Genomic DNA, 22,832 nt, shown 5'->3' with positions numbered 1-22,832 from the left:
TTGCTTTAACTTCACATGTCCTTATTCTCTAAATAAATTAGATTATCAAAAAGTTAATTTATTTCAGTTCTTCAATACAAAAAGTGAAACTCATATATACAGACTCATTACAAACAGAGTGATCTATTTCAAGTGTTTATTTCTATTAATGTTGATGATTATGGCTTACAGCCAATGAAAACCCAAAAGTCATTAACTCAGTAAATTAGAATAATTAACAAAAACACCTGCAAAGGCTTCCTAAGCGTTTAAAAACGTCCCTTAGTGTGTTTCATTAGGCTCCACAATCATGGGGAAGACTTCTAAATTGACAGATGTCCAGAAGGCCATCATTGACAAACTCCACAAGGAGGGTAAGCCACAAAAGGTCATTGCTAAAGAAGCTGGCTGTTCACAGTGTGCTGTATCCAAGAATATTAACCCCTTCACTACCAAGGATGGTTTGCGTGTTAACTCCCGGGCCAATTTTTACAATTCTGACCACTGTCCCTTTATGAGGTAATAACTCTGAAACGCTTCCATGGATCCCGGTGATTCTGACATTATTTTCACGTGACATATTGTACTTCAGGTTAGTGGTAAAATTTAATTCAAATAACTTGCGTTTATTTGTGAAAAAAACGGAAATTTGGCGAAAATTTTTAAAATTTTGCAATTTTACAACTTTGAATTTTTATGCCCTTAAATCACAGAGATACGGCACACAAAAAACTTAATAAATAACATTTCCCACATGTTTACTTAACATCAGCACAATTTTGGAACCAAAATTTTTTTTTCGTTAGGAAGTTATAAGGGTTAAAAGTTAACCAGCGATTTCTCATTTTTGCAACACCATTTTATTTTTACTGACCACATCACATTTGAAGCCACTTTGAGGGGTCTATATGATAGAAAATACCCAAAAGTGACACCATTCTAAAAACTGCACCCCTTAAGGTGCTCAAAACCACATTCAAGAAGTTTGTTAAACCTTCAGGTGCGTCACAGGAATTTTTTTGAATATTTAAAAAAAAATGAACATTTAACTTTTTTTCACAAAAAAAATACTTCAGGTTCAATTTTTTTATTTTACCAAGGGTAACAGGAGAAATTGGACTGCAAAAGTTATTGTGCAGTTTGTCCTGAGTACGCTGTTACCTGATATGTGGGGGGAACCACTGTTTCGGCGCATGGCAGAGCTCAGAAGGGAAGGAGCGCCGTTTGACTTTTTCAATGCAAAATTGGCTGGAATTCAGATGGGACGCCATGTCACGTTTGGAGAGCCCCTGATGTACCTAAACAGTGGAAACCCCCACAAGTGACCCCATTTTGGAAACTACACCCCCCAAGGAACTTATCTAGATGTGTGGTGAGAACTTTGAACCCACAAGGGCTTATAACGTACAGCGGTACAATTAAAAAAGCATATTTTTTCCACAAAAATGATCTTTTCACCCCCAATTTTTATTTTCCCAAGGGTAACAGGACCCTAAAAGTTATTGTACAATTTGTCCTGAGTACGCTGATACCCCATATGTGGGTGTAAACGACTATTTGGGCGCATGGCAGAGCTCAGAAGGGAAGCTGCGCCATTTGACTTTTTTGGCTGGAATTGAGATCGGACACCATGTCGCGATTGGAAAACCCCTGATGTACCAAAAAAGTGGAAACCCCCCCACAAATGACACCATTTTGGAAAGTAGACCCCCCAAGGAACTTATTTAGATGTGTGGTGAGCACTTTGAACCCCCCAGTGCTTCACAGAAGTTTATAACGACCGGGTGTGAAAATAAAAAATCGTATTTTTTTCAACAAACATGATCTTTTAGTCCCCATTTTTTTTTGTTTTCCCAAGGGTTAAAGGAGAAATTGGACCCCAAAAGTTGTTGTCCAATTTGTCCTGAGTATGCTGATACCTCATATGTGGGAGAAAACTACTGTATGGGCACACGTCGGGGCTCAGGAGGGAAGTAGTGACGTTTTGGAATGCAGACTTTGATGGAATGGTCTGCGGATGTCATGTGCGTTTGGAGAGTCCCTGAAGTACCTAAACTATTGAAATTCCCCACAAGTGACCCCATTTTGGAAACTAGACCCCCCACGGAACTTATCTAGATGTGTGGTGAGCACTTTGAACCCCCCAGTGCTTCACAGAAGTTTATAACGACTGGGTGTGAAAATAAAAAAATCGTATTTTTTCAACAAACATGATCTTTTTGCCCCAATTTTTTTTTTCCTAAGGGTAACAGGAGAAATTGGACCCCAAAAGTTGTTTTGCAATTTAGCCTGAGTAGGCGCATGGCAGAGCTTGGAAGGGAAGGAGCACCATTTGACTTTTTCAACGCAGAATTGACTGGAATTGAGATCAGACGCCATGTTGCATTTGGAGAGCACCTGATGTGCCCAAACAGTGGAAACCCCCCAATTCTAACTCCAACCCTAACCCCAACACACCCCTAACCCTAATCTCAGCCCTAGCCCTAACCCTAATGGGAAAATGGAAATAAATACTTTTTTTTAATTTTATTATTTTTCCCTAACTAAGGGGGTGATAACGGGGGGTTTGATTTACTATTTATGGCGGTTTTTATATTTGGCAGCTGTCACGCGCTAAAAGACGCTTTTTATTGTAAAAATAGTTTTTGCATCACCACATATTGAGAGCTATAATTTTTCTATATTTTGACCCACTGAGTCATGTGAGGTCTTATTTTTTGCAGGACGAGTTGACGCTTTTATTGGTATCATGTTCGGGCACGTGACATCTTTTGATTGCTTTTTATTCCGATTTTTGGGACGCAGAATGAACAAAAGCCAGCGTTTCGTGAATTTCTTTTGGGGGGTGCGTTTACACCGTTCCGCGTGCGGTAAAATTGATAAAGCCCTTTTATTTTTCGGGTCAGTACGGTTACAGCGATACCTCATTTAGGTCGTTTTTTTATGTTTTGGCGCTTTTATGCAATGAAAACAATTTTATATAAAAAATAATTATTTTTGCATCGCTTTATTCTGCGAGCTATAACTTTTTTATTTTTTCACTGTTGACGCTGTATGGTGGCTCGTTTTTTGTGGGACAAGATGACGTTTTCAGCGGTACCATGCATATTTATATGCGTCTTTTTGATCGCGCGTTATTGCACTTTTTGTTCGGCGGTATGATAATGAATCATTATTTTTTGCTTCGTTTTTTATTTTTACTTTTTAAGGGGTTCGCTAAAGGGGTTAACTAATGGCACAATTTTATAGGGCGGGTCATTACGGACGCGGCGATACCAAATGTGTACTTTTTATTGTTTTTTTTTTTTTTTTTTTTTATTTCCAAAAAATGAATTTATTAGGGAATATTTTATTTTTTTTTTTTTTAATTTAGCGATTTTTTTTTTTTTTAAATTATTTTTACACTTTTTTCTTTTTTTTTTTCTTTTAAAAAGCTTTATTACATTGTCCCAGGTGGGACATCACTGTCCTGTGACAGATCGCTGATCATCACAGATCACTGTGACAGATCAGCGATCTGTCACATGCATTGAAGCAGACTTCCTCATGCCTGCGCTTTGCAGGCACTGAGGAAACCAGCTCCCTGCAGGCCGCCGAAGGTCCACGTTGCCATCTTGGATCCGGGGACCTGCAGGGATAGAGCCCCCCACAGCTGCACATTGCACTGCTGTGGGGGGGGGCTCAGGGAAGCACGGAGGGAGCCCCCTTCCTGCCGATGCTTCCCTTTAACCCCCGGTACACCGCGATCGTGTTTGATCGCGGTGTGCAAGGGGTTAGCGTGTCGGGGGCGGTCCGTGACCGCCCCTGACACATTGTGCCGGGTGTCAGCTGTGATAATCAGCTGACACCCAGCCTCGATCAGCGGCGCTCACCACGTGGGCGCTGCTGATCGCTATGACGTGATATTCCGTCCATGGGAATTAGGTCCAGGGTCACATGGACGGAATATTACGTCCATTGTAGGAAAGGGGTTAATGGAAAGTTGAGTGGAAGGAAAAAGTGTGGTAGAAAAATGTGCACAAGAAACCGGGATAACCGCAGCCTTGAAAGGATTGTGCAAAAAATGCCATTCAAAAATTTGGGGGGGATTCAGAAGGAGTGGAGTACTGCTGGAGTCATTGCTTTAAGAGTCACCACAAACAGACGTATCCAGGAGATGGGCTACAAGTGTCGCATTCCTTGTGTCAAGCCACTCATGGCCAATAGACAGCGCCATAAGCGTCTTACCTAGGCCAAGGAGAAAAAGAAGTGGACTGTTGCTCAGTGGTCCAAGGTGCTGTTTTCAGATGAAAGTAAATTTTTCATTTCATTTGGAAATCAAGGTGCCAGAGTCTGGAGGAAGAGTGGAGAGACATACAATCCATGCTAAGATGCGAGGTCTAGTGTGAAGTTTCCACAATCAGTGATGGTTTGGGGAGCCATGTCATCTGCTGGTGTAGGTCCACTTTGTTTTATCAAGACCAAAGTCAGCACAGCCGTCTAGAAGGAAATTTTAGAGCACTTCATGCTTCCTTCTGCTGACAAGCTTTTTGGAAATGGAAAATGCATTCTCCAGCAGGACTTGGCACCTGTCCACACTGCCAAAAGTACCAATATCTGGTTTAAAAACAACAGTATCACTGTGCTTGATTGGCCAGCAGACTCACCTCACCTTAACCCCATATTGCCAAGAGAAAGATGAGACACCAGATCTGACAATGCAGTCGAGCTGAAGGCTGCTATCAAAGCAACCTGGGCTTCCATAACACCTCAGCAGTGCAACAGGCTGATCGCCTCCATGCCATGCCGCACTTTTGGGTTTTCATTGGTTCTAAGCCATAATCATCAACATTAACAGAAATAAACTCTTGAAATAGATCACTCTGTAATGACTCTATATAATATACGAGTTTCACATTTTGTATTGAAGAACTGAAATGAATTTACTTTTTGATGATATTTTAATTTTGTCAGAAGCACCTGTATCTTATGTATTTGCGAGATCACAGTGGAAAATTCCAGCATAATGTTTACTTAAAGGGCTATTCCAGCCAAAGACCTTTATGGCACATTTGTTGGATATGGCCTATACTTCTGATAAATACGGTAGGTATTTAGATATTCTGGAGAAGTATGAATAATTTAACTGAAGCTGAAATAAGAGAAACTGCCCTTCCCTAATGTAAGCTATTATATTTTGTTTATGATCTTCATGATTTGATTTTTATTTAATGCAATTTTTAGGCAACTTCATTATATTATCAAAAAAATGACGGTAACATGTCAAATTCTGTAGGTTATGCAGTACCAACCCGGAGGAGACTTGCTGTCCTTATTGAATCGCTATGATGACCAGTTTGATGAAAGTATGGCCCAGTTTTATTTGGCAGAAATAGTCCTTGCGATTCATAGTGTTCACCAGCTGGGATATGTACACAGGTGAGGAACGGGGAAAAGAGGGACATTTTATCTGAATTGAGCATTTGTTTAGTTCAGTGATTCATCTGCTTGTTGGTGCACGCAGTAACATAATGGGGGCAATATGCTGAAGATATACTGTGGAGAAGTAAACCAGGAATTAAATCTGCTGACTGCTATCCTTTAATATAAGTCACATTGCTAAATAAATATATTTTTATTTTAGGTATTCATATGGACCTGCACCAATTGAGAGAACGGGGAATCTTTATCTTTAGAATACAGCGTCAGCGCTCATGCTCCATTCATTCCCTATGGGCCTGCTGAAGGCTGCACTCGAGAGTTAGGCTACGTACCCACACTCAGAAATAATAGCGTTTTGGATGAGCGTCCAAAATGCTGCGCTCTAATTACCGCCCTTGTGTTTAGGTACATGTGGATTAACCGCATCTAATGACATTCTGTTGTTGATTATACGCAGCATTAAATAGAAGCACAGTGGGCATTGGATTTTTATAAATCCCATCCCCTCTGCTTGCAATGTTGAACGCGGTGTCTAAAACGTAGGCGGTTGGGCCTATATACCGTATAATATGGGTATAAAAAAAGGGGGTATTGTCTCCCATGTAGCTAAAGATATTGGTGAAAACTTATGAAACTTTATTAAAGAAAAAAACCCTTGTCACTAAAAGACTTTTGAACTTTGTTAGGATATGCCATAAATACAAGATTGGATGGGTCTGATCTGTGTGACCCCAACCAATCAGAAGGTTAAAGTTAATGTGGCATTAGGAAAGCACCGTGTCCCTCTGGCTTGTGTTGGCTCCACTATTTATCTTTTTGTGAAGGTCACATTGTTAGACGCTAATAACATTTGCCTATAAAGGGAATCTGTCAGCAGATTTGTATGTAATCTGTGAGCAGCAGAATGTACGGACTGCTAGCCTGATTCCAATGATGTGTTATTTACTATTCTTGATGTTGCTGTTTCAATAAAAGCAGTGTTTTATCAGCAAGAAGTTGTCCGTACAGATTAGGTGCGTTCTGACTCCAAGTCACCTGCTCTTGGTCACCCTGTCCCCACCAGTGATTACCAGTTTTCTTTCCATGTACTGTGTACACAGAAAGCTGCCAACCAGTGGTGTGGACAGTCGTGCAGGGCTTAGCATTCTGTACACTGCTAGAACTGCAGCAAGGAAAACTGTGATTGTATAAAAATTACACCATGAAGACTATCAAGTGATACATCTCTGGAATTTGGGTCTCAGCCACCACACCATGTTGACAGATTCCCTTTAATGCATCTGCCAGTGGTGACATTATTTTATACAGTAAACAGTGATTTCATAATCCTGTGTGAGAACATTATTTACAATAAATGTTATGTCTTATTCAACAGAGATATTAAACCAGAGAATATTCTCATTGATCGCACTGGTCACATTAAACTAGTAGATTTTGGATCTGCAGCAAAGCTGACATCAAATAAAGTGGTAAGTACATTGGCTTCCTTGGGCTATAACAATCTGATCTCTGCACTTTGCTGTCCTATTACATGTCATGCCTCGCATTTCAGATGAATGCACTGCTGCCCATTGGAACACCAGATTATATGGCTCCAGAAGTGCTCATGGCGATGAACGGGGATGGAAAAGCTCCTTATGGTCCTGAATGTGACTGGTGGTCTCTAGGCATCATTGCTTATGAAATGTTTTATGGAAAATCTCCATTTACAGAAGGAACAGCCACAAAAACATTTAACAACATCATGAACTTTCAGGTTACTAAATGATTTTTTTTTGGTTTTATTGGATATGTTTTTTAAATGTTATTACCTTTTGCATCATTTAATTGTCTTTAACTGGTTTTGCAGCGTTTCCTAAAGTTTCCAGATGAACCCAAAATCAGCAAAAATTTTCTTGATCTTATTCAAAGTTTACTCTGTGGGCAAAGGGAAAGATTGAAATATGAAGATTTGTGCTGCCATCCATTTTTTGTAAATGCTGACTGGGACAATATCCGAAACAGTGAGTGATTCATAAACATATATATTATGTGGGGGTTCATGTAGAAAAAAATCTGTAAGGTATGAATGCTTTCAAACACAGAAGTCTTAATAGTTTAATATTGTATGTTAGGAAAATGCAAATTGAATGAACAAAAGAGAAATCTAAATCAAATCAACATTTAGTGTGAGCAGCCTTTGTTTTCAAAATAGCATCAAAACATCAATTTTTGATGCATCAACTTTTGAAGGGACTCGGCAGAAAGGTTGTTCCAAGCAGAATCACAGAATGTTAGAGTTGAAAGGAATTTCCAGGCTCAATGCAGGATTCGCTTAATCATCTCAGACAGATGTCTGTCCAGCCTCTGTTTGAAGACTTCCATTGAAGGACAACTCACCACCTCTCGTGGCAGCCTGTTCCACTCATTGATCACCTTACTGTCAAAAAGTTTTTCTCTCCTGCTTCACTGGGGGACAAAGGAAATCATGGTTGTATTCTGCTGGCACTAGGAGGTTGACACTATTCAAAAAAAGATTGGCTCACCCCCTGAGCATATACCCACAAACTGTCAGAAAGCTAATCAGTTTTAGCTTAGTGTCAGTAGGAGGTGGACACGGGGTAGCTCTCAGCTCCATTTCTACCTTTAGGTTTTGTTGTTTTTTATTAATGATCTCTCTCTTTCAGATTCAGCTTGGGATTGTGGGCAACGGAGTGGTTGTCACTCCGCTCTTACCCCTAGAGACTGGGAGCACAGTGCGGGATTGCGTCACTACTGTACCCTCTTGTGTCTACCAGGCAGGACTCTACCCCCCTAACACATCAAGAGTGTTTGGGGCATCCGCACTGAGGACAGACGGACTCGTCCTTGCCACTACTCCCATCCCGCTCGCCCTCCAGAGCCAGTCGTGCAGGGTAGGAATACGGAACCGTTACCTGACAGTCCGAAGATGTCAGTTGCCCAGAGGTCTACATTCAAGTCCTTGATGTCCGTCTTCCATTACCGGTTTGCGAAGAGGGATGCGGGATCTTCAGGATAAGTAATTTCATGACAGTGCCAGGAACTCCTTTTTAAAAAAAAAATAAAAAAAATGAATAAAATTTTTTTCAACTAATAAAGGAGAGGGATATACCCTGTTGTTATTAACATGCGCTCCGGTCTTAATCCCTCCTCCCTCGGCTACTTGCGACGCCTGCCGCGTCATCCCTCATCCCCCTGCTGCTCCCATGCTCAAATTTAGCCCCCAACTCCGACTTGGGCCTTCCACTGGGTTAGGCCACACCCCTATCAGGCAGCCCAATCACACACGCCAAATGACCGTGAAGCACCGCCCACTCCAGCGAGCCTATCAGAACCACCATCTCTCTCGGGACATGACAATGCTGCACGCCCTTTTCTGTGGCCCCCTTCTCTCCCTGCCTCACTGAGCGGGAAATCTACCCGCGTCCTCAGGCTACACTCTCCCTCTGGTCCGGCGCCATCTTACACGCTGTCTGCAGTGTTTCTGCTCGCGTCCCACAGACTTCAGTCCAGTATCACTGGGGCTCTGCTTGCCAGTCTTCCGCCAGAATCCAGGTTGGAGTAAGCTCTGCCACTGGGAGGCAGCTCTTATTCCCTGCAGCTCTCCCTGGCACATATTTTCTTTATTCCTCATTAATCACTCTCTATGTCTAACACTTGGGAGTCTCACTCTCATCCTTCTCCAATTGTATTACAGTTTGCATGTTCCTCCTGTAACAAGAAATTACCCTCTGGTCAGACCTCGTCCCTCTGCCAAAATTTTGACTTCACAGGAGCCCTCCACTGCCCCGCAACAAGAGTGCGCCCCTTCCTGAGTGCATGACATCTCTATCTCAGTCCGTAGCTGACCTAACCAAAGTATCTCACACTTTGGTCTCGGTCTTAGAACGGCTACCTAATACTGTCCCTGCCAGCGGGTCCCAATTACCCCCCTCGGGTGCATCAGATGTTTCCCCCTCGCATACCCAAAAAGGTTACCCTCTCAGAAAATCCAGAAGTTTCAAAAAGCGTGCCCGTATTAGTTCATCGTCTAGCTCCTCATCGCCATCCTCCAGGATCCCATCTCTTTCTCTCTCCCCTTCCTCCGATGTTCCAGTGGTGCTAGAGTCAGATCCACATTCTGAGCCAGATTCCGATCTGGATTCCGAACAGATCCTCCAAATTGCATGAGACGGTGGATTGTCTAATCGTAGTCGTTAATGAGACTCTTAACATAAAGGACTCAGAGATCTCTCCCACTGAGCAGACTGTGGCTTTTAGTAAAACAAAACACCCTCCCCGTCCCTTTGCTAATCACGACGAGTTCAATGGAATGGCAGCACCCAGACAAGCATTCCCAAGGAAGAAATTGCATGAATGTCCTGTATCCTTTTGCAACCGACCTGCTTCACAAATGGGCAGTGTCTCCCTCGGTGGACCTTCCGGTGTCACGGCTTGCTACTAATACTATTCTCCCTCTGTTCGATGGTTTCTCCTTAAAGGAGCCCTCTGACAGACACACTGAATCCCTTGCCAAGCCAACCTTTGAGGCCGCGGGTTCAGCCCTTTGCCCGTCCTTCCAGGCTACCTGGGTAGCCAAGGCTGTTTATGCCTGGGTAAAACATTTCCACCAGGGTATCCTTACTGGTGCCTCTACAGCCGAGCTGGTGGATCTTGCTGACCAAATGGAGCTTGCGGGAATATACCTCCTGTTCTCTTCCCTCGTTGCAGTCGCCTGTTCAGCCCTGGCAGCCGGCAACATCGTTACCATCCGCAGGGTCTTATGGTTGAAAGCATGTAACGTGGACTTCGCATCCAAGAAGTCCCTCACCGTTCTTCCCTTCCATGGTTCTCGTCTCTTCGGAGAGGACCTGGACAAGATAATTTCCAACACCACCAGGAATAAGAGCACGTCAATTCACCAACTGAGAATCAAATGTCCACCCCATTGCATAGTTCCATTTTTTCCCTTTTGGAGGTTCTTGCCACGACGTGACAAGCAGTGGAAACTGTGTCCAGCTGCTAATTGCAACCACTGACCACTAATACGTCATAAGAGCCGGACACACAAATGCACAGATTTGGAGTACCAGATCCCCATTATAACAGGGAGCCTAACTATGTGCCTCCATACCTCATATAACAGCCTTAACAAAGGCCAGCAATATACAAGCTTTGACAAAAAAAATAAAAAAAGCAGAATCCTACGAGTTTAGGGAGCTGGACAGCTTTCCTTATACTTCAAACTGCAGGAGCTTATATTACATTCATTTCACTAACCTTCCCACCGAACCTCTTTTCTAAAAAGCAGTCGGACTGATGAAGGCCATGTAGGCCGAAACGTTTACAGACTGCATTAAATAAAAAAAAATTCTTTCCATTAATCACCAAGGGGGAACTCGAAGCCAGGCAATGATGTCAGAGGTTGCTTGGATCCTGTTATGGGCCGTGCATAATTTCCGCGGTTCACATCCTAGGAGTGGACAATAGCAATACCCTGGGCACAGTTCTCCCTCCCATATTTGTTTCCACCTCTACCTCTGATCACCAGGGTAATGAAAAAGATAAAAGTGGAGGGAGTACCCATCATACTCATCGCTCCGGACTGGCCCCGAAGACCCTGGTGCGCAGAGATAGGCAATCTTCTCACGGACACTCCGTGGAAACTCCCGGATCTTCCGGACCTTTTGTCGCAGGGCCCTCTTTTCCACCAGAGTTCTCAGTCACTCAGTTTAACGTAATGTCTGTTGAAGCCGCAGCTCTAAAGTCGGCCGGTTTCTCTGACCATGATTAAAGCAAGGAAATCTTTATCCTCTCGCATCTACCACCGTATATGGAAAGCCTTCTTTCGCTGGTGTGAATCGAATCGCTCCAATGGTTTATCATCTCCCATCCATTTTGTCCTTTCTACAGTTGGGTCTGGAGTCCGGACTGTCCCTTAGTTCTATTAAAGAAAAACTATCTTCCCTTTCCATCTTTTTCCAAAGGAATCTGCCTGGTCGCCGACAGCTCAAAACATTCATTCAAGGAGTTGCTCACTCCATTCTTCCCTACCAGTTTCCAGTAGATCCCTTGGATCTTAATTTATAGTATGACGTTCTACAGGAGTCTCTGTTTGAACCACTGCATGAGATATCTTCCTCATTCCTTTCTTGGAAGGTTGCTTTCATGGTCGCTATTAGTTCTATTAGGCGAGTTTCTGAGCTTGCAGCTCTCATTTGTCATTCTCCTTACCATGTTTTTCACCAGGACAAGGTGGTCCTACGTCCGGTTCCATCCTTTTCTTCTCAAGGTGGTTTTCGACTTAATGAGGACATTGTCCTTCCTTCTTTTGGTTCGTCCCCCTCTCACCCCCGTGAGAGGTCCCTGAACAAACTGGACCCGGTAAGAGCACTCCGTTGTTTCAGGTGCACAGATTCTCTGTTCATAATTCCAGAAGGTCCACAGAAGGATCTCCCTGCAAGTCTACCATGGCTCGCTGGGTCTGTTCTACCATTCTGGAAGCTCATCGACTAAAAGGCAGAGCGCGCCTACTGAGGATCATGGCACACTTCACCTGTTCTGTAGGGGCTTCCTGAGCAGTTCGTCATCAGGCGTCGGCCTTGCAGCTCTGCAAAGCTTGCTACATGGTCTTCCATTCATACATTTGCCAAGTTCTCCGGGGTTCACACTCTTGCTTCATCGGATACGAACCTTGGTAGAAAGGTCCTGCAAACCACAGTGGTCTGAGCCTGACTTGAGGGTATTATTCTTTTTCCCACCCTTGGGACTGCTTTTGGATGTCCCCTGGTTTCCTGTGACCCCCCAATGAGGCGAGAGAGAAATGAAGATTTTGGGTACTCACCATAAAATCATTTTCTCGGAGCCTTCATTGGGGGACACAGCACTCGCCCCTTGTTTACTGTGGAATTGGGTTCTGTTGGTTTTTCTATTACATTCGTGTTGTTTATATTCTTTGCTTCTCCTACTGCTTTCTCACTAACTGATTAGCTTTCTGCCAGTTGGTGGGTATATGCTGCTGGGGAGGAGCCAACCTTTTTTTGAATAATGTCAACCTCCTAGTGTCAGTAGCATACACCCATGGTTTCCTGTGTCCCCCAATGATGGCTCCGAGAAAAAGATTTTACGGTGAGTACCTAAAACCTTCATTTTCTAATATCTGATCTGCATCTTCTCCCTTTCAGTTTCATTCCATTGCTTCTTGTGTTTCCATGTGCAAATAAGAATAAGGATGATCCCTCTATACTGACAGCCCTTCATATATTTGTAGGCAGCTGTTAAGTCTAATCTTAGTCTTCGCGTACATTGAACATTCCCAGATCCTTTAATTGTTCCCTCGTAGGACATACTTTGCAGTCTGCTCACCATCCTGGTGGCTCTTCTCTGAACTTGCTCCAGATTTTCAATGTCTTTTCAAAATGCGGTGCCCAGAACTGGACACAGTATTCCAGATGAGGCCTGACCAATGAGGAGTAGAGGGGAATATTACTTCACATGGCCAGGATCGTCCATCTGGGTAATCGGTACTCGTACACGTCCGCTCTTCGCCAGTCCTTACATTGGCTGCCCATTGATTATAGGATCCAATTCAAAGTACTTGTTCTCACCCACAAAGCTCTCCACAGTGCGGCACCCCCTTACATCTCTTCTCTCATTTCTGTCTATCGGCCTAGCCGATCGCTGCGCTCTGCAAACGACTTTCGACTAACCTCTGCACTAATCCGTACCTCCCACTCCCGACTCCAAGACTTCTCCCGTGCTGCTCCTATCCTCTGGAATGCTCTACCCCAAGAAATCAGGACTATCCACAATTTGCATAGTTTTAGGCACTCCCTCAAAACACACCTGTTCAGAGCGGGCTATCACATTCACTAATCAAAGTCATTCTCTGTGTAAGTGTAAGTGTGCGTGTGTAGCCCATTCACTATCTCATTCTCCATCCATCCTTCACTCCCGCAAGATGGCTGGACCTTCATTGTAAATACACCATTGTAAATACACACCTGTACTCTGTATCTCCCTCACCTCATTGTAGATTGTAAGCTCTCACGAGCAGGGTCGTCTTATTTTGCTTTAATTATTGTATTGTTAGCGTTGTTACTTATGACTTGTGTTTTGAAACTGTTAAACTGTAAAGCGCTGCGGAATATGTTGGCGCTATATAAATAAAGATTATTATTATTATTTATTATTATGATCTAGACTCTATGAATCTCTTAACCCCTTCACCACCTTGGGTTTTTCCGTTTTTGAGTTTTTTGCTTCCCTACTTCCCAGAGCAATCTTTTATTTTTCCGTCAATATGGCCATGTGAGGGCTTGTTTTTTGTGGGATGAGTTGTACTTTTTAACAACACCATTCGTTTTGCCGTTTAATGTACTGGAAAACAGGAAAAAAAAATGCCAAGTGCAGTGAAATTTCAAAAAAGTGGAATTCCACAATTTTTTTTTGTTTTGCTATTTTACAAGCAGATACCAAATCGTAGATACAAAACATGTATAGGTCGCCATTTTCCGAGACTCGTAGCGTTAGCGGTTCCATTTTTTGTGATTTGGGGCTGGGTGAGGGCTTCTTTTTGTGCGTCGAGCAGACGTTTTTATTGATACCATTTTGATGTTTTTATTGATACCATCTTTTGATTGCCCGTTGTTCCATTTTAATGCAGTGTTGTGGTGACCCAAAAAAACGTAATTCTGACGTTTTTGACTTTTTTTGTTGCGCCGTTTACCGATCAGATTAATTATTTTTATATGATGATATATTGGGAGATTTTGAACCTGGTATACCAAATATGTGTATTTTTTTTCTTTTATTTTGAATGGGGAGAATTGGGGTTGATTTGAACTTTTATATTTTTTGAATTTTTGAATTTTTTTTTTTTTTTTTTTTACTTCAATAGTTTCTAGAATCCGCAATGTTCCGATCACTTGTGCCACACACAGCAGGGCTTCAGCCATGCTGTATGTAACTAAAATGCTGACTTGCTATAACTATCCGGCAATGACAGCCACAAGGGTCTGCTGTAGACCCCGAGTTGTCGTGTCAACTCAGTGGCGACCCGCAGTCATGTGATACAGGCACTGATGTGCGGAATTAGTTACACGCTTCTGGCGCGAGCATGTTAAATACTGCCGTCAGAGATTGACAGTGGCATTTAACATGTTAACAGTCTCGGTTGGCTCGCGATTCCACACACGGCTGTTAAGGGCACATGTCAGCTTTTCAAATCAGCTGACATGTGCTGGAAAAGTTGTGGGCTCACCGCCGTATCCCGCAGCAAACGGGGAGTGCACCTTAGACATAACTGGGAAAGGGGTTAATACATCCTAAAACTGTTTGCCTTTTTTTTGCTGCTACATCACACTGTTGACTCATGTGCAGTCTATGATCTATTAGTATACCAAAGTCTTTTTCATGCATGCTGTTGTTTAGTTCTATTCCTCTTATTCTGTAGATGTAATTATCGTTTTTCTTGCCCAGATGTGGAATCTTGAATTTCTCAGTTAAATACCATTCTATTAGTCACTATCCATTGTTCAAGCTTATCTAGATCCTTCTGAATCCTTTCTCTGTCTTTTCTAATGTTTGCTTTCCCTCCTAGCTTTGCATCATCTGCAAATTTGATTAGTTTACCTTCAGTTCCCTTATCTAGATCATTTATAAAAATGTTGAACACTGGGGCCAGGACAGAGCCTTGTGGTACCTCACTTGAAACACTCTTCCAATTGAATGTGCAACCATTTATTACCACTATTTGAGTACGATCAGACAGTTGTGAATCCACCTAACCATAGCCCTGTCAATCCCAAACTTGGTCATTTTTTTCCATATGGATAGTATGAGAGACTTTATCAAATGGTTTGCTGAAGTTGAGATATACTATATCTTGGGCATTTCCCTAGTCTATCCAGTCAGTGATTCCTTCATAGAAGGAAATTGGTCTGGTATGACTTGTTCAATACAAACCCATGCTGACTCTGGTTAATTACTGTATTCTTATCCAAGTACTTATATGCTGTTTAATAATTTGTTCAAAGATCTTTTCTGGTATAGAAGTAAAGCTCACTGGCCTGTAATTTTGTGGCTCCATCTTCTTTTCTTTTTTGAAGATAGTGACAACATTTTCCCTTCTCCAATCTTCTGTTCTGAAGGATTTTTCAAAGATTCTGGATAGTGGTTTTACAATTTCCTCTGCTAACTCTTTCAGTGCCCAAGGATGTAAATCATCTGGACCAGGAGATTTAAATTCATTTAAATTAGGGAAGTGTTCCCTCACCATCTCTCTTTTTATAGATAATGTAGATTCTTTTATTCCTTCTATAGCACTGTGAAGATCAATTGATGTTACAATTGCTTTCTAAGAGAATACAGATGCAAAATAGGAATTTAAAACTTCGGGTCTTCTCAACATCATCTTTGCCCACTTCACTCTTTTCATCGTGTAAAAACCCTATAGCATCTTTGACTTTTCTTTTGCATTTGACATATCCCTAAAATCCTTTTTTATTGCTTTTGGTCTCCCTTGCAAGCCTCACTTCATTACTGGCTTTAGCTCTTCTAATGCTTGCCCAGCATTCCCTACAGACAGCATTATATTCTTCTTTAGATATGCCTCCCTTTTTCCATTTAATATACATTTATTTTTTCCTCTTCAATTTAAGTTCTGTGTTCATCCATCCTGGTCTTTTTAAATGCTTCCAATTCTTCCTTCTTTAGTAATTGTTAATGATTGTGCAGTTAGAATTTCAGTTTGCAAATTCTCCTCTTCTTATTGGACATTTCTGCCCTTCTACCCTTTAGAACCTCCAGTTACAGGACCTTTCCTACCCTTTTTCTGAGTCCATTAATATCTGCCTTTATTAAGTCCAGTCTTAAAGTCTGAATCCCCGCTGGTCTTCCTGCTCTTGTAATCCAAAATTTGAGGATAGCATGATCGCTGTCTCCTAAATTCTCAGCCACATTTACTTCCTCCACCATTTCCTCCCTGTTGGTAAGAATTAGGTCCAAGATTGTAGATTCTCTTCTCTCTTCTACCTTTTGAAAGATAAAATTGTCAGCAAGAGAAGATAAGAATTTTCTGAACCCATTCCTTTTGCCAGAAAGAGATTCCCAACAAATATCTGGATAGTTAAAATCACCCATGATCACTATGTCGTACTTTTTTGTGAACAAAGACATCTGATGTAAAAAGAGTTCATCCATATCTTCAGTCTTTCCAGATGGACTATAGTAAACACCTACAATAGTGTCATTTTTGTTGGGACTCAACCCGCAGCCTGATGTTACGAGCGGAGAGCCACACCAAGTTGCTGGGAGCAAAGGTGGGAGCGGGGCACCGGTGTGCATCAGCGGATGACCTCATTCTCTCCTTGGAGGCCCGAATGGCATCCTGAGTGTGGTCCCAAATGTCACGTGCCTCCACCGCCCAGTCTGCCACCCTAGAGTCGGTGGACGACACAGGCATGGGCACAGGGACGCGCGGATGCTGGCCGTAATTTAAGGAGGAATGGGGTCTGGCCAGTCGAATTGGCCACAGCGTTGTTCAAAGCGAACTCTGCCAACGGCAGCAAGGATGCCCGGTCATCCTGCCTGGCAGAGACAAAATGTCGTAGATATGTGACCAGAGTCTGGTTGGCTCTCTCTACCAACCCGTTCATCTCGGGGTGATAGGCCGATGAGAGGTTCAGCTCAATACTGAGCAGGTGACATAGCCTTCTCCAAAACCGAGACGCGAACTGGGGACCCCGGTCGCTGACAATGTTGTCCGGCAAACCATGTAGGCGCAAGACAGGCTTAATGAACAACGCTGCCAGTCCCCGTGCAGAAGGTAACCGGTAAAGTGGCACCAGGTGCACCATCTTGGAGAAATCATCGGTGACAACCCAAATGACCATGCTGCCACTGAACTTGGGCAGTCCCACCACAAAGTCCATACCAACAATCTCCCAGGGCCTGGTCGCTACCGGCAAGGGGTAGACGTAGCCCAGCGGGCCGTTGCCGAGGGGACCGATTCTGGGCGTAAGAGACGCACGCCAGGATGTAGTCCCTGACGTCACAGGCCATATGCGGCCACCAGTACGTCCTCGCCAGAATCTCAGAGGTCCGTTTTGTCCCAAAATCTCCACCCACCCTGGACGAGTGAGCCCAATAGAGGACCTTCGGTCGCAGACGGGCAGGAACAAATGTCTTGCTCGGAGTTACTGACTCAAGGGCGACCGGAGCCACGGTCCTCAGGCTCTCGAACGGGACTATCAGCCGAGGCTCCTCCTCCTCCGATGACACCACGGAGCGGGAGAGAGCATCGGCCCGGACGTTCTTCTCCCCGGAGAGAAAATGCAGGCTGAAGTGGAACCGGGAGAAGAACAAGGACCATCTGGCCAGGTGAGACTGTAGCTGCTGGGCTGCTTGCAAATGCACCAAGTTTTTGTGGTCGGTGAACACCTGGAAAGGGTGGCGAGCCCCCTCCAGGAGGTGTCTCCCCTCCGAGAAGGCCAACTTCATTGCTAGCAACACCCTGTCCCCGATGGAATAATTGCTCTCCGCCGGTGTGAAGGTCTTAGAGAAAAAGAAACATGGCTGCTTCCGACTTTGGGTGTCCTTTTGGACCGCTCCAGCACCGACGGAAGAGGCATCCACCTTCAGGATGAAGGGCCTATCTACATCGGGACGATGTAGAATGGAAGCGCTAGCGAAGTGGGACTTAATAGCGGCGAAGGCCTTGGAGACAGGTTCCGGCCACAACTTGGGATTTGCTCCCTTCTTGGTGAGGGACACCAAGGGGGCTACCAAAGTAGAGAAGTGGGGGATAAATTGGTGATAGTAGTTAATGAACCTCATAAAGCGCTGCACCGCTTTGAGAGAATGGGGCTCTTGCCAATCCATCACCGCCTGTAGCTTGGCAGGATCCATGGCCAATCCCTGGGCGGAGATGATATAGCCCAGGAAAGGCAAGGACTCCTGCTCAAGCACACACTTCTCCAACTTGGCGCAGAGGGAGTTTGCCCGCAGGAGGTCGAAAACTTTGCAAACATCTCTCCGATGGGAGTCAATATCTGGAGAGTAGATGAGGATATCATCCAGATAGACTACTACCGAGGTGGTAAGCATATCCTGGAAGATATCGTTCACAAAGTCTTGGAAGACGGCCGCGGCATTACAGAGCCCGAGGGCATCACCAGGTATTCATAGTGCGAATCAGGTTGTAAGCCCCCCGCAGACCAAGTTTGGTAAACACTCTTGCTCCCCGTAGCCTATCAAACAGCTCCAATATCAGGGGCAGGGGGTATTTATTCTTAACTGTGATAGCATTAAGACCCCTGTAATCGATGCAGGGACGCAGTTCTCTGTTTTTCTTCTGGACAAAGAAGAACCCCGTCTCTGCTGGTGACACCGACTTCCTAATGAATCCCCTTGCCAGATTCTCCCTGATATACTGAGACATGACCTCTGTCTCCGGGAGAGAAAGGGGATATACTCGACCCCGAGTAGGCTCAGCACCCGGCAAGAGGTCAATATGACAGTCGTAGGGGCGATGAGGCGGAAGAGTCTCTGCCGCCCGCTTGGAGAACACATCTGCATACTGTTGATAGTGTATGGGGAGAGAGGAAAGATCTGTGGGGACTTCAGTGGAGGCAACCTGTACGTACTCCCTCAGACATCTACCCTCACATGTTTTACTCCATCCCAGAATTCTCCCTGAGGTCCACTCTATATGAGGGGAGTGGTAGCGTAGCCTGGGGACCCCTAAAAGGACCTGATCGATACCCTTGGACATGACAAGAAGGAATATCGTCTCCTGATGGGATGGAGACACTGAGAGTACCAAAGGGGCGGTCTGGTGTGTAATCTGTGAGGGTAGGGTTGCGCCGTTCACCACTCTGACAGTGACTGGTTTAGATAGCATAACCAGAGGTATTGCGTGCCGTTGAGCTAAGGCAGATGACATAAAATTGCCCTTCGCTCCGGAGTCCACGCATACCTCCACCGCCAAAGTGGATGAACCAAACTCAAGCATCCCCTCAAAGGACAGCTTGGGAGAAAACGCCGCTGAGTCCAGTAAGCCTCCTCCAATGACCACTGGACGGGAGCGTTTTCCCGACCGCTGTGGGCACCAGTTGGCAAGGTGACCAGACTGCTGGCACACATAGCAGACCACGGGAGCTCGAGCGGACCGAGACCTGGTTCCGAGCGAGAACCCTCCGTGGTCTCTTGGGGCTTGGACGCCCTATCGGGAGACTCCTGAGGTTTAGAAAAACTAGGTGCCAACCTAAACCTCTGCCTACACTGGGCCCGCTCCAACCCTCGCTCGACGAAGCGAAGGTCAGTACGGGTGGAGACGGTAATAAGCTCCACCAGTGTAGCGGGAATCTCCCTGTGGACAGGGCGTCCTTCACCTGGTCAGCCAGGCCTCTCCAGAACACTGGGATGAGGACCTTGTCTGGCCACTCCAGCTCAGAGACCAGCGTCCGGAACCGGATGGCATAATGGCTGAGCAAGGACGAGCCCTGTGACAGTGCCAGCAGCTGGAGCACGGTGTCATGGGTGGCTCGCGGTCCCAGGAAGACCTGCCTCAGAGCGGCCAAGAGCTGAGAAACGCTCTGCACCACTCCAAAGCCCTGCCCCATAAGAGGGAAACGACAAATCCCACCTTAGCCCGCTCTGAGTGGAATCGTGCCGCCACCAACTCTAACTGTATAGAGCACTGGCTCACGAAGCCCCTACATGAAGCACTATCACCCGAGTACTTCTCGGGCAGCAGGGGGTGAGACAAAGTCGGGGCACGGATGGCAGTAGACACACAGGAGACAGCCTCCGTTGCTGCCTGAACAGCGACCGCAGTAACATCCGCAGCTGAGGCTAAGTGCTCGAGAGCCGCCAACCTGCCCTCCAGCTGCCGGATGTACTGCAGCACTCGCTGTTCGTCCGCCATTACTAGCCAGACCCTGGCGCTAATATAATGTTGGGGCTGGCGGAACGCACCGATTAATAAAAGATGGTAATGCGGTGCGATCACAGCCCGGGGTCCACCGTGCAGAGATGGTAGACTGCTGCTCTGTAATGGCGGAAAGAAACTGGCGGTATAGCAGAAAAATGGTGAATAGGAGGCGAACCCTGTTGCTTCACAGGGCTGCAATACCACAGAGTGAACACTAGTGTTTCGGCCACAGGACCTTGCCGCAAGGACACGGGGTTAGAGTCCCTCTAGACCCACCAGCGTTCGGCGTCGCAACTGCGACGTCAGGGAGAGACCCTTGCTTAACGCTGTGCCCTGTTAACAGCCACAGGGCACAACTGATAGCTCAATACCGCACGAGGTATGCACAGCGCAGGTGTGGCGGACGCCACTAACCAGCCTAAGCTTTGGGCAGGAAAGCACATTAGTGGCGCACGGCGCCGCTCAGGCTGCTGTCGCTGAACATGCTGTACCGTAGTGCCTAATATAATAACATATGGGATAAATTGAAATACCATATACATATTCCTCTTCTAAGGATACTCTCAACATACAATGTAAAATATGAAAAAAGAACCAAAGAGCTTTTTGAATCCTATTGACTATAATGTAGAAAAAGTCAAAAGCTATATTCCAAGACAACTTCAAAGATTATGTAAATTGTCTTTATTAAGATATAACATACATGTGAATACAAAATTCAGAATTAGTGCCCACAATTAATAACATACACAAGAACAGGCGGGCAGCGTATAACCTTGAAGCACTGGAGGGTATCAGTAACACATGAGACCTAAGATATATATAGATTTTAATTCTAATTATTAAATTGTAAGGTGCATAGTGCAATCCGTAATAGCCAGTTTGCCTTATGATCTCATACAAAAAATTGGGAAAGGCAGAGGGTAAATGAAGGGCTAAATGCCCATATTATATATGATGTATAGCAACGGAGTTTGGCAAACATGAGCACCAATGATAAGTCCCATAGGCAATAGCAGTAGTATAAATCATGAGTCAAGAACCCCTGTACAAAAGTGGTCCTGTTATGGGGTTTAACTTTTGTACAGGATTCAAAAAGCTCTCTGGTTCTTTTTTCATGTTTTACACCATACTGCCTAATGTAGTGTGGCGCACACTGGCGATAGTATGTAATGGGAGCTGGGAGCACTGCGGTGCTAGGCAGTGCCACTACTCGGCACTGACTGGAACTCTAAACCCTAGCAACATACGTATCAGAGGGAAGGGGTTTCATAATGAGTCAGTCAGCGTTTCACAAGCATCCATCATCACACATACCACTACAAATTACAGACTATACTAGCGCTTGGCCGAGCGGCCATGCAAACCTTTTATAGCAGCGTCCACTACGGGACGTTCCTGATGGTCCAATCCGAGCTGGAGAAGGACCTGAGCGTGTGACCCTCGACCTCCAATGAGAGGTCGTCCCATGGGCATGCTCAGAAGTCTGCAAAAAGGACTTAGCCTCTGGAGCTGCTTGCTGCTGGCTAGTGCGGATTGCCAAAGCTGACCCAGAGGTGGCAGCAGCAACCAACCTGACAGCACTAGCCTGAGCAAGACGCTGGGAACGAAGTCTTTGCTGAGCAGGCTCCCAGTACTGCCACCTGAGGAAGACAGATGATTCTGTTGAAATGCGTTGTGGATCATGCACTAGTAAAAAGAAGATTTTAATTCACCCTCTCCCTTCTTTGCGCTCCGTTTGTGACCAGGATACAACCCAGATCTGTTACCACTTCCTCTCATGAGGTACCTGGCTGGAGCTGCAATTTTAAAATAGCGCACGGCTGGTGCTCCTATTCCTTGACCGTCTCTACGTTGTTTGAACTGTACCAGTTGTGAGACTTTTATTGTTTTAAGAATACTGTACGTATTTTTATTATGTATACCCCTTTTCACATGTAAAAGTAGGTGGACAGAAAATAACATTTATTTTGATTTATATATAAAATTATATTTACTAGCACAAGCATAAAATTGACAATTCAATTTTATTCTGAACAATAATACAAAAGCCCTTAAATTTGATCAACGCAGGTGCTCAAACTGTTTTCCATCACAATTTGCACAGCTTTGAAGTCTGCCTCTTACGCTTCGACAAACATTTTGCACAATACTCTTTGGGTATTAATTTCTTGAAATGCATCTCTTATGTAATTTTTCAAATCTTTTCGACTATAAACTTTGTCCTTGCGTACTCCCCAAAAGAAAAAATCCATTGGGGTCAAGTCTGGTGAACGTGCCGGCCAATCCATTTATTAGGAAATGTTTCATCAAGATACTCGTGGACTAGTCTTGAATAATGTGGAGGGGCGCCATCTTGTTGGAAATAAAAGTCATTTGAATTAGGCTGTTGCTGTAACTGGGGAACAGCTTGATTCATTAGAATTTCGAGATACTTATCTCCTGTGACTGTTCCATAAAAAAAATGGTCCGCAACCACCAAAACTTGAAATACCACCCCAAACATTGACACCAGGCT

General features: G+C 44.6%; 1 protein-coding gene across 7 annotated transcripts in view; it reads left to right on the top strand.

Moving 5' to 3' along the window:
- CIT (citron rho-interacting serine/threonine kinase) overlaps positions 1-22,832 on the top strand; it is a 277,393-nt gene that overhangs the window by 57,884 nt on the left and 196,677 nt on the right. For all 7 annotated transcript variants that reach the window (XM_073582720.1, XM_073582725.1, XM_073582721.1 and 4 more), the window contains exons 6-9: positions 5,255-5,397; positions 6,776-6,869; positions 6,953-7,156; positions 7,250-7,403. In XM_073582720.1, the coding sequence (XP_073438821.1) occupies positions 5,255-5,397; positions 6,776-6,869; positions 6,953-7,156; positions 7,250-7,403 (595 nt within the window). The remainder of the gene's footprint in view (positions 1-5,254; positions 5,398-6,775; positions 6,870-6,952; positions 7,157-7,249; positions 7,404-22,832) is intronic.

Source organism: Dendrobates tinctorius, unplaced genomic scaffold, assembly GCF_039654945.1.
Source record: "Dendrobates tinctorius isolate UK_male_01 unplaced genomic scaffold, ASM3965494v1 ptg000073l, whole genome shotgun sequence".
Classification (NCBI taxonomy): domain Eukaryota; kingdom Metazoa; phylum Chordata; class Amphibia; order Anura; family Dendrobatidae; genus Dendrobates; species Dendrobates tinctorius.
This window is presented reverse-complemented; position numbering and strand designations above follow the sequence as displayed.